Source organism: Schistocerca cancellata, chromosome 1 (assembly GCF_023864275.1).
Source record: "Schistocerca cancellata isolate TAMUIC-IGC-003103 chromosome 1, iqSchCanc2.1, whole genome shotgun sequence".
Lineage (NCBI taxonomy): Eukaryota > Metazoa > Arthropoda > Insecta > Orthoptera > Acrididae > Schistocerca > Schistocerca cancellata.
The window spans coordinates 788,008,911-788,022,347 of record NC_064626.1 but is presented as its reverse complement, the minus strand read 5'-3'; the positions used below and the strand labels follow the sequence as shown (position 1 = coordinate 788,022,347).

Below are 13,437 nucleotides of genomic sequence, written 5' to 3'. Positions count from 1 at the left end.
ACTGAAGCATACAACAATGGAACAGAACTGTTTGCTGTACACTACAATAGAGGACTGTGTATTCCAAATGGAATAGATACAAACTGTAAAAGTGTGGGTACTCTTCATCAGTTTACTAGAGATGAACATAGACTAAATATTCACAACAACTGAGATTGCCATGAGGCTTCACATTTGGGAAGGGATAAGGTAAATTACATTCATGAATTGCTGGACATTCATATGATACAAAGTAACAGGCTCCAGATTTATAAAATCTTGCCTCCCGTGTGACCCACGAAGAAGATAGCACTGAAGATGGAGCCATATCCTAATTATGTCCATCTTTCGCAGTTGTGCAACTGGCTCATTCTCAAACTTGAAGTTTTATGATAGCATGAAGTTAAAAGCAGATCACTAAATTCTTTATATTTTAACATACAGTTGACAAAAAAAATGTCAAATACTTATCAATCTGTACCTGGTGTGGCCAACCAAGAGCAGAAAATGGTAATAGTGCTGAAGAGAACCATGTATCTAACACATCCTCTTCTTGAATTACAGACATATCTTTCAAACCACATCTCATAATTGCAGCTGCTTCTTTCCATGCCTCCTCAATATTTCTTGCTGCAATCCATGTAGAATTGTTATCCATTGTTTGACATTTGTAAAGGGGGATCTGGTGTCCCCACCACAATTGTCGTGATATACACCAATCACTGTAAAAATTAACAGTATGTGTAATACTCAGTATTATTCATTAATACTTATTTAAAAACACAACAGGAAGCATTCTAGAAATAAGTACATGTGACTTGTATTATTTCTTTTATGTCATCAACACAGTTTTAAAATGTTTTGGCAATGTAAATTTGATAAATGAAATGGTCTCCAATTGTCTGGAGTTCCTTCTATTCTTTAACTGATACAATATTTGACTGCAGTTTTCTTTTTCTTTCCTGGTGAGAGACCCATAATAGTGCACAGTCTGCTTTGTTCTGGACATTTTTTACTTTATATCTGTGGAGTATATCTTCCACTTCACGTTAAAACACTTTTAACATGAATGACTGATGTGTGAAAATTCTGAAAGAACTAAACTGAGAGATGCTTGAAGATAGAAGCAAACTACTCTGTGGAAACCTAGACAGAAAGTTTCTAAAACCAACTTTAAGTGATGAACCTATGAATATACAGAGTGTTCATAAAGTCCCTTTACAACTTCAAAATTTTATTACAATGGCAGTTGTTGAAATATTTTAACAACATTTCTTTTATTGTAATCAGTGTTTATAAACGTTTTTTTGACAGTGTTTAATAGACTTCTATATGGGTGCCTTTAGTTGCACGAAGCACATCAAGATTTCTTGCCATGTTCGCTGTAGCATAGCATCATCAATGGTGGCAATTGCTTTACAAATGCTTCAAGTCAACAAAGTCCCATATCTGTGTTCAATACACGATATCTTCTACATACCCCATAAAAAAAGAGCAGGGGTGCGATATCTGGGGAACGCAAAGGAATTGACCCATTCCTCCCAATCCATATGCCTGGAAATGTTTCATTGAAGAACAGACGAACATGCAGTCCCCAATGTGGTGGTGCACCATCTTGCTGGAAAATGATAGTTGGTTGTAAGTCAATCAATTATGGTGCTACATATTCGGTCAGAAGGTTGAGGTAAACATCTGCAGTAACTATTGACTCAGTTGCACATGATTCCACACTATACATTCAGATTTGAACTATCTCGGTGAAGCTCCCTAGTCACACGGAGGTCCTCAGATCCCTGGATTCACACATTGTGTCTGTTTAATGTCCAAGAAACATGAAAAGTTGCCTCGCCACTGAAACAAACTTGCTTGAGGAATGCTTAACCCTCCGAAAGGCGTTCCAGTAAGTTGAGTGCTAACTCTGTCCATTTTGGCTTGTCATTTGGCTCAAGTGTCTGTAACAGCTGGACTTTGTAACTGTACAACTATAAGTTCTTGTGGAGGACCTTATGCACAATTGAATGTGGTAGTTGAAACTGTCTGGCAGCAGTGCGGATGTACTTCGTAGGTGAACGAGTGAAGACGTTTAAAATGTGATCAATGTTTTCCTCAGATGTTCTTGGTCGCCCACTCCTCCCTTTATCCAACACTGTCCCTGCCTCCATAATTTTTTTTTGTGTCATGCACGGATTGAAGGGCATGATTGTAGATCTCTTCGATACTTCGTTCTGAAGTTTCATTGAGTCTGAACATCCGATTTTGTCTCAACAAACCACGACACACATTATGCCTTCTCTTGAGGAGTTGCCATTTTATAGAGGTTCAGTTCCTTCTATCAACAGAGTATTGCAAACACAAAATTTTAGTATATATAAAAACTTTAGTAAACAGTGATTACAATAAAAGAAATTTTGTTAAAAATTTTCAACAACTGCTGTTGTAATAAAATCTTGAAGTTGTAAAGGGACTTTATGGACACCCTGTACTACAATGCCACACACATTACTCCCATAAGAACTGCAAGAACAAGACTACACTAATTAGAGCACGCAACGAGGCATTTAAAGAAATCATTATTCTGCACTCCACATTTGAATGGACCAGGAAAAAGCCCTAGTAACTGGTATAATGGGACATACCCTCTGCCATGCACTTCACACTGGTAATGGTTTGCAGAGTTTAGATGTATATATACATCTTAGCCCTGTTGCCACCAGAAAATTTCTGAATTAGTTTTACAGCAGTTCATGAGCATTCACAGTGGAAACTAGGCAGTACAATCACCCACCTCTATACAGATTTGGAAAGGTAAGCACAGAATGGCACTGACCCCAACAAAAGATGAATCACACTTCACAATAGAATGCCTGTTAGATTTTATATTGTCTATGCAGAGGAATTGACATTAATTTTATCGTCAGTTTACTGTAGGTTGTCAGATCAAAAGAGTTGGGATAGTACTGATCCGGATTTCATAGTTTCATCCTCAGTAGCTCCAATCTTGATCTCCTTGAAGCTAAAAGTTTTACAAATCATTCTCAAGGTACAGATTTACAACTATAAGCTCGTAACTGGGGTAATACATGGCACACTGCCTGAGCATACCAAGTTGTCAATAGCATGTGTTCTAATATCCGAAAAACTAAACCAACTGAAACTATACACAAGCCAAATATTCAACAGTACATGTAACATGTCAAGACAGCAAATTGAGAGAGGGAGATACCCCTAAACAAGCTACTGTTTACATGTGACTGAATATTAGCAGGTCTGACCTCTAACCTTGCAAGCAAACAACTGAACTGAGTCACTAGCAACTTTACCTTCGGACATGCTCCGTCAGCAGTTGCCGTACCCAGTTTGCTGGCTGCCAGCATCACTGGTTCCGCATCCTCCACTACATGTCATTATCGGCAGGCACAGATACCACATCCCCCTCCATTTTAATTGGCATGTAAGGATGGCAGTGCCCAGGTCTATGTCTTAAATGTTTAGGTAGGGGGAAGAGAAAGAGAGATGTTGGAACTCCAGCCAACGGTTCCATCCAGACATCAGTATCATCATGGGTGGCTCAAAATACAACATTTGACATGTTCAATGGGCTGCTGAGATCAGAGGTAGCAGTTCAAGCTTCAATGGTTGCTCTTCCAGCACTGTGGAAGATGAACACTGCTGTGACCGTGGGTAATAAATATGGTGCGAGGGTACCAAGTCCCCTTGCCTTATACGCTGAGGAGAAATACTGGCATTACCCGAACATGTTGTAGGTCCAGGAATTGGCCCCTTAGGTGGCAGCTGGCTATGCTCATGTCATAGATTATTTGGTTCCCGTGTCTCGTACACCTATTGTCTCCAACCATGACCTCACGAGGTTATCGACCCTTGTGTTGGACTATCACCTGTTCTGTCCATCCCAGCCAATGCCCAAATATGCGGCCTACACCAACATAACAATCTGGAAACGGAGCATAAAACATGGGAGCTGGGGCTGGGGATAGGATGCAAGAGATCTATAAACATACAGGGCCATCATATGTGCAGAAGCTCCACCAGTCCACTAGACTATGCCCATTAGGTGATGTGGTACATGGCTAGAAAGTGCGATTAGGGTCTTCTAGCTGCATGGAATTTTAGCTAAGAGACAAAGTTTGTTGTGAGGAAGACTAAGTCTAAAATATCTATGTATCCAAAAATACAACAATAAACCTGTTGTTATACGAAATTTCTTGGTTACTCATTTTAGTAAACACAAGTGACTTCATTAAGTCTATTTGAGGAGAAGAGAGTGGACAAGTATTCTGCAGGACCGGAAGACATATAAGTTCATCCTGCTCGATCATCGCACATGGTGACAATCTTATAAAAATAATTCCGCATCAGGAAAATAAGTCAGTGCCAAGAATATCTAGCGGCTTCGAAAACGTGAAAATTATCCATCACAAATTTGAAGATATCATACGCCAAGAAGCATACTTGAAAAGTGGGACATTAAATAACCTCTGTCAATGAGAACCAACATAAGCAACAAGACAAAATACTAAACTAACAAGAAAAAGAGTAGCAGTCATCATTTCAAGTGACAACACTGACATATAGTGTTCAAGGCTGAGCAACTGTACAAAACTAAAATTACAGAAGGGACTGTCTGGACATCAAAAAACATACTACATTCAGTTGAGAAAGAAGAACCTAACAATTTATTACCAATTTACGAGAAAAATTATGAAGAAATTCTGCTCAGCAGCCCAATAAACAAGATATGAAATGTATTTGCAGTTGCAAATACGGACAACTGTCAGTTGTATAATGAAATAATGATGAAAATTTGCGCTGGACTGGACTTAGCCCAGATTTCCTGCTTATCATGAGCAGTTGCCTTACCATTAATCTTCCTGAAAATGCCCAATCATCAGACCTGAATTTTCATATGTCAACAATCATGTGTCTACAACCTGCACTCGTTCATCCATTATATATATATATTCCCTTACATGGGCGACATTTTAATTGAAAGTCCCTTGCCTGGTGTCGGTGGATACATACTTATTTATTCGTCAACATTGGGCAAGTGACTTCAATTAAAATGTCTGCCCTGTAAGGGAATATACATACGTAATGGGTGTAGAAGTGTAGGTTGTAGACACATAGATACATGGAAGTTTAGGCCTGGTCATGGGACATGCTCAGATAGCTTAATGGTAAGGGAACCACTCATGATAAGCAGGAAATCTGGGTTCGAGTCCCAGTCTAGCACAAATTTTTATTGTCTTCATTCCATTATATAGCTGATGGTTGTCCATATCTGCAACTGAGAATATATTTCATGTAATTCATAATGGCTGTAGTCGCTGCAGGGAATACTGCATCATATTTCTGACAAACACAGGCACTCAATATCACAATAAACAAGAGATTGCCAAGCAAATAAACACCGACACTAATATGAAATACTAATATTCTACAACTGCTTATAAATCAAAATAGACAATAGAAACTGCATCAGAACCATCCACTGACAATTTGAGTGGTTCAAGAAATTATACAAAACAAATTACGGAATGATAATCAATAACTTGTGATTCATTAGTGAAAGCACGCACATGCAAATTACACACTAACAAGACCTAGCAGAAGCAGAACCAGATGGCATAACTCATGTTTTGCAAAGTTCAATGCAACTTGAGCCCCAAGTCAAACCAGATTCAGCTGTTGTTCACAGAGCTGCAGTCCACTGCAGGTTGGCAGCCATACATTGATCTACATTACAATGCAGATTTGGATCTCATTTGCCGAGTCAGAATTCAGCGCAGGTTGGTGGTCATGACTCAAGCTGCAGTCCAACATAGATTCAGCTTTCACCCACCAGATCGCAGTTCCAGGCAGTAATATGATATGACACTGGCAATACACAGCTGCCACGGCAAGGATACCAGCAAGCAGCCGCACCAATGGCAATCACGGGAGCAGACGAAACAACATAATGCAAAGCGACTTCACCCAGTTCTGATAAGCCTGGTGGGTGCAATCATTTCTATTGCGTGAAGTGAAGTGATTTGTGATTGTAAAGGCACTGCTGAATCATACAGATAATTAAAATACTACAATAATTTCCATTTAAATCTTAACTTCAGAGCAAAACCAGATAAATGTATAGTTACAAGTAGCATATGTCAATTACAACATTTCTTTGTTACCCAGTTTTACTAAATAATCAACCATTGAATGAACATGGGTTTGGTGAAGGAAAAATTGACTATGTAAAAATTTATACATACAGTATTAAACAACTTTGGCAACACAAAGTAGATTCACAGAACAAAACTTTGGTGTTATGAATAAGAAATTTATACAAACTTAAACTAGATTAGGTACAGGTAGATTAGGTACCAGAATATGTCATGTAGACACGTCAATGTAACTGCACCTTCAATCTAAATGGTAGGATGGACGGATTAAAAAAACAATTATATACATGATAGATTGAAACATGTGGCAGAAATGAATGAATGCCTTTAAAAAAGTACAAGAAAAGCTAGCTAGTACATCTGAACATGTACACACAATTAAACTGGAACAAAATAAATTAAGAGCAAGAATCAAAGTTTTAGAGAAAGAGTTATCGAAAACTAAGAATATTTTACAAGAGTACACCAATAAGAACACAGGTGAAGATGGAACTCAGATTAATGAAATTCAAATGGGAACAAACATTGAGTTAGCAAAATACATAATAAACAAATTTTCCTTGATGAGACATACAGTAAACCTAAAGATATTTTGACAATACATCCTTCTCAACAGTGACACAGCACAATGAGGCATGTTACAATTACGAGATTTCACCACTTAAAATGGTTTTGAAACTATGTTTAAATACTGGAGCACAGGTGTTCACAAAGACATTAAGCCTGGAATTATCAGATTCTAAACCGTTCAGTAGTGGTATCTATAAAGGATACAGAGACTCTGTAGTATTTAGATGACCCATTTAGGAAAGAATATTTACTTGAGATACTCATTAGTAGATTACCTTGGAGGGTCAAGGATAAGCTGCTAGGAAAAGATTGGAAAAGTGTTATCATTATTAGAATATTTGGAGCAAATCAGACCATAGAACAGTTATCTACAGTTGGCAAAATAACAATGCCAATAACTGTAATAACAAAAAAATAGTAACAATGATGGAACAATAAATGGCAAAAAGGAAATAGGAGTAACAGAAGCCCACAAACTGATAGAGAAAGGAACAATAGCCATGAATACAATAATTCAGGGCAAAACTGGAGGAATACCACACAAAACAGAGACAACACAGGTAACACAGTTCACAATAAAGGTAATGATGGAGAAGAAAACTCTTAGGCTTCCCCAGAAGTGTATATACGTGAACTACAAATAAACACTGATATATCTGTTAGATTTAATCATAATAAGGGGCTATATGACAAACTTTTAAATCAAGTAATAATTAAAAATGTGAGAACTGTTACATTAATTAGAAACAATATGCAACCATTAGTCAGTTTACAATCTATGGGAGACTCCTTTGATAGTGAAGCGAGTACACATAATGCAGATTTATTACATAATAAGCCATGGCCTATTAATACTAATAAGATAGGCTCAGATGCTAAAGACTAATTGTTATCAAGTGTTCCTTCTGAGAACTTTGTGTCATCTATAATAAGACTTTTCCTTCGATTACCACTGAGAATTTAGGAGCTATTACTACCACAGAGCTTTTACCAGCACTTGCTGCTACTAACAGAAATTTATTATCTTCAGCAATTACTGACCATTTCTATTTGTGTATTGGTAGTGCACATCATAGATACACAAGTGGATGTTGGAACTTCATTATATAGAGATACGACATTTATGATCCACATATTACCAGTTACATCAACTTTAATTATACTGGACTTGAGTTAAGTTTACAATTAGATCATTTATTTTTTGTACACAAGAAGTATGTACTCCAGATAAGAAAATATTTATTACATAAAGTTTATATTTAATATTGTGAGGGAAGCAGCAAATCATGTTGGTTCACTGCCTCAAGGCCAGTAGTCTTTGAGCCGTTTGACATGTTGCCATGGTTGCTCTCGAGATGCCCACACTTGCAGAAGCTCAGTACGTTGTGCTGCTGCTGTATTTGCAGCAGCAGCAGCAGCAGCAGCTGCCATAATTACATAAACCAGTCATCCATGATAATGCAACACAACCAATACACATGTAAGACAGACTCATTGCTGCATCTATTACAACTCTTTTGTGGAGACCAGGTTTACAAGCATAATCTCCAAATGGGGTAACAACGGCTATCTGCCTGGGCTGTAGCTTGTTGTCAACAGCGAGTGTTCTAACATACAAAGAACTAAACCAATTGAAACCATACACAAGCCAAAAATATCATCAGTACACACAATATGTCAGGAGAGCAAACCGAGAGAGGGAGATACTCCTAACAAGCAATCGTTTGTGTGGCAGAATATTAGTGGGTCTGGCTTCTAAATTAGCAAACACACAATATTTTGGATGCCGCTGCCACATTTTATTCCTTTCAAAGTTCAGTTATTAATTGCAGTGACCAGCTTTTACACTACAAAAAGTTATTAGCACAGATATCTGGATCATGTCCCATAATACCTAACAGTAACTAACCAGTGGTGAAGTTAATTGTTCTTTCACGGCACAAAAACAGTGTTCACAGTTACAGAAACATGACACAGTTCGCACTTAGCATAATCCTTTAGTAGTTCATCAGATATAAGTACACTGCAATAGTTCATTTAAGTCAGTACATAATTAGACCCATCATATCCAACAATCATTAGTTCCAGTATAACAACATTTCACAGTACCTGTCAACCGCAATGCACTTCTGTCACAATGTTGGTTAATTAGAGGCCCTGTAATCACTTAAAAGTCTTTACATTTCAATATTACTGAGTTTTGCAGTTGTTGGTGCATGTATTTTTGCATGTATAATGTTCATAATTGTGGCATGAGTCAACACTGAGAGCACACCCACATAGATGTTACCTGTGTAATTTCACACTACAAACTGCCAATGCGGGCTGACATCCAACCATTTACAGACAGGCATCATTTAGAAACCACAATCATCATCAGCCAATTCGATCAGTTTGTGATGTGGCCTCTAAGTCATGTGCAACATAGGATCCCTGCATTTTCTTCCATTTCTGCCAATCTTGAGATTTCCGTTGGTAATTCAATCTGGCTCAAGTCTCAGTCCCATCTGTCCAGTGTTCTTCATTTTGGTGTTTTTAGGGTCCCAATTGAGCACGTGTTTTGACCACCTGCAAACTTTTCTTTGAGAAACACGACCAGCCCCCTGCCTCTTCAAAGTATTCACTCTTTCCATTATGTCACTGACCTTTGTTGTCTGTCTGACATCAATTACTTTCTTTCTGTCTTCCATTTTCCCATTTCTCTTTGGGCTTCTATTAGTTCTCTAAAAATGAATTCATTTTCTGTCCATGTCTCAAAGCCGTACGTCGTTACTAGTCAATTATTATTGGTCAAAAATTGTTTTCTTCATCTTGGCCAATATCTTAAGCCTTCAATGCTGAAGCTTATTTTCCATAAGATAACCAGTCTATTTCAATATGTCAAAATATTTCTGGTTTTACTTCTCCTTTCATATTTAGCAGTTGACCTAGACAGACATACTCTGTGACCCTTCACAACTGCTCACAAACAATATAATGCTTTGAAATTTGGCTATCTTGGATTTTAATGTTTTTGATAAACTACAAGGCCTAATGTGATTTTGATATATAGAACACATTGTTCATCAAAAATTTTGAAAAATGTTGTGTCATTATTATCCTTACACAATGTGAATCCCCTTGTTTACATTAAAGAAGACCATATTGTATACTGTACAGAAAAATTAAGGTAACAACAATATGTAGCCCACATTAGGAAACAAAAGGTGGTTATTACAAAATCTGTGACAAAAATGAGTATGTTTGTAATCTTTGATGCTAATTATTGCTGAAGATAATGTAAATACTTTACAGGAAAGTCAGAATATTTAACTTTCAGGTGGTGTAGGTCACCTTTCAAAAAAAAAAAAATAAATAAATAAATAAATAAAAGAGGAGAGAAGAAGAAGAAGGTAGCACATCGTAAAGTTTTGCATATAGTGAACTATGTTATAAACACCAATTAGTTGCTACTTTTAATTATGAGTGTCCTATGAAAAGTAATTACACCAATGGAATCAGAACAGCCAATAGCCTGAACAGTAAATTCCAGTTAAATCCAATGTAAATAAGAATTTGATATTTTCATGCAGGTGTCACATGCCAGCAGACAAATGTATTGAAAAAAAATTGGGAAAAATATTTGGTTATCTATGAGAGAAGAAAAACATAACATATGGGAAGAACCCACATACGTCACAGAGTGCAGATCATCCCAATAAACTTGAGGTTCCACAAGACCAATGCTTCAAGTTGATGCTGAGTTTCTCGATTTTCATAAAGCCTTTGATATCATTTTGCAACAGTGACTAATGAACAAACTAAGACCAACAGAATATCTGAAAAAATACATGATTGATTGGAGATTTCTTAGTGCAAAGAAGAAAGGAATATTACAGTTCAATGCACCACTGAAAATGTGGTTATTAGTAATGGAGCACAAGCTTGGACTGGGGAAACATGGAGAAGGAAATTGGCACAGCCCTTTGAAAGTACCCATTCTGGCATTCAAGGAAACCAAGGAAAACCTAAATTTGCCCAGTGTCTTACCACTGTGCCACCTTGATCAATTAAGAAAACCGAATTCAAGTATTGTTCGTAACTGAGAGACATTGTCAGAAGCAAAGGTACTGTGTGGCATATTTCAAGGTAGAGATAGTGCTGCTGCAGTTCATGATACATTACAATTTGTTAAAATTGCAACAGTAAGGAGAAGATATATGATTACAGTGAAATTAATTCCACATTTAGGGACATGACAATACACAAGCTATTAGAATTACGTAACTGTACAAGCACTCTGACTGTAGAATTCAGTATAGTGTCAAGCTGCCACATGCTGCAATCTGAATCTCTGGATGTTGTGGCATGGAATCAAAAAGAACCTGGACAAGTGGTTGCAAGAGGGCCAAAACAAACAAGTTGCCAGTAGGCCATATCCCAGGCATATTCCATAGATGACATGTCGGGAAAACATCCATGGCAGACCAGCAGCGATACCCATTGTCCTCTGAAGGAGGACATCACATACGGTGAAGCAGTACTCATCCAAAAACACTAAATTTTTCCATTCATCATGCCATTGACGACATTCAGTCAACCATAGTAGGCATTGATGGTTTGTGGTCAATGGAAACCAACACAATGGCATGCATTGCAGAAGTCCAGTCCTCAGCAGAAAGCATTGAACTATTGGCGCAAGCATGTTCACATCTACTGCAGTGCTCCAACTTCAAATCAACATTGTGGACAAGGCTGTTCCATTGGTTACAGTCATATGGACAAGATGGCAGTTATTTTGTGCTGTGGTCAAATTGTGTAGTCTGGTATCCTCTCACCGCTGCGTACAGCTGCCTTCTAGCTACTGTTTACACACACACACACACACACACACACACACACACACACTGCTGTCACAGTAGCACACCCTGTACAAGCCACAATGTCACAGTACAACAAACCCATTTCCCAGAGACCAATCATTCAACTCCATTCAAACTCATTCAGATACTGATACCATGTCCTTTTACACTGACGAGGCATATTTGCACTTGCTTGCATGTTTCCACATCATTTGAATGCTCATATTTTCATGTGGTTTGACTGCTTTACACCAACTGAGTGTGATGTAACAATGGCCTGTCCGCACACAAAAGAGGAAGTAGCTGGGCCTATGTGCATGCCATCTCTGTGTACTCTTAGTCACTTATTATGGTTCCACTGTCATATACATCCTTCAATTTTGGAGTGATTCATATAATTCCTTCTGCGTGCTGCAGTTTTCATACAAAGTAATATACACTCCTGGAAATGGAAAAAAGAACACATTGACAGCGGTGTGTCAGACCCAACATACTTGCTCCGGACACTGCGAGAGGGCTGTACAAGCAATGATCACACGCACGGCACAGCGGACACACCAGGAACCGCGGTGTTGGCCGTCGAATGGCGCTAGCTGCGCAGCATTTGTGCACCGCCGCCGTCAGTGTCAGCCAGTTTGCCGTGGCATCGCAGTCTTTAACACTGGTAGCATGCCGCGACAGCATGGACGTGAACCGTATGTGCAGTTGACGGACTTTGAGCGAGGGCGTATAGTGGGCATGCGGGAGGCCGGGTGGACGTACCGCCGAATTGCTCAACACGTGGGGCGTGAGGTCTCCACAGTACATCGATGTTGTCGCCAGTGGTCGGCGGAAGGTGCACGTGCCCGTCGACCTGGGACCGGACCGCAGCGATGCACGGATGCACGCCAAGACCGTAGGATCCTACGCAGTGCCGTAGGGGACCGCACCGCCACTTCCCAGCAAATTAGGGACACTGTTGCTCCTGGGCTATCGGCGAGGACCATTCGCAACCGTCTCCATGAAGCTGGGCTATGGTCCCGCACTCCGTTAGGCTGTCTTCCGCTCACGCCCCAACATCGTGCAGCCCGCCTCCAGTGGTGTCGCGACAGGCATGAATGGAGGGACGAATGGAGACGTGTCGTCTTCAGCAATGAGAGTCGCTTCTGCCTTGGTGCCAATGATGGTCGTATGCGTGTTTGGCGCCGTGCAGGTGAGTGCCACAATCAGGACTGCATACGACCGAGGCACACAGGGCCAACACCCGGCATCATGGTGTGGGGAGCGATCTCCTACACTGGCCGTACACCACTGGTGATCGTCGAGGGGACACTGAATAGTGCACGGTACATCCAAACCGTCATCGAACCCATCGTTCTACCATTCCTAGACCGGCAAGGGAACTTGCTGTTCCAACAGGACAATGCACGTCCGCATGTATCCCGTGCCACCCAACGTGCTCTAGAAGGTGTAAGTCAACTACCCTGGCCAGCAAGATCTCCGGATCTGTCCCGCATTGAGCATGTTTGGGACTGGATGAAGCGTCGTCTCACGCAGTCTGCACGTCCAGCACGAACGCTGGTCCAACTGAGGCGCCAGGTGGAAATGGCATGGCAAGCCGTTCCACAGGACTACATCCAGCATCTCTACGATCGTCTCCATGGGAGAATAGCAGCCTGCATTGCTGCGAAAGGTGGATATACACTGTACTAGTGCCAACATTGTGCATGCTCTGTTGCCTGTGTCTACGTGCCTGTGGTTCTGTCAGTGTGATCATGTGATGTATCTGACCCCAGGAATGTGTCAATAAAGTTTCCCCTTCCTGGGACAATGAATTCACGGTGTTCTTATTTCAATTTCCAGGAGTGTATATACACTACTGACCA

At 39.8% G+C, this 13,437-nt stretch overlaps 1 protein-coding gene across 3 annotated transcripts in view; it reads right to left on the bottom strand.

Annotated features, from left to right (window-relative positions):
- The window catches only part of LOC126187494 (valine--tRNA ligase-like), a 196,204-nt gene that overhangs the window by 129,628 nt on the left and 53,139 nt on the right, over nucleotides 1-13,437 (bottom strand). For all 3 annotated transcript variants that reach the window (XM_049928626.1, XM_049928610.1, XM_049928618.1), the window contains exon 9: nucleotides 461-701. In XM_049928626.1, the coding sequence (XP_049784583.1) occupies nucleotides 461-701 (241 nt within the window). The remainder of the gene's footprint in view (nucleotides 1-460; nucleotides 702-13,437) is intronic.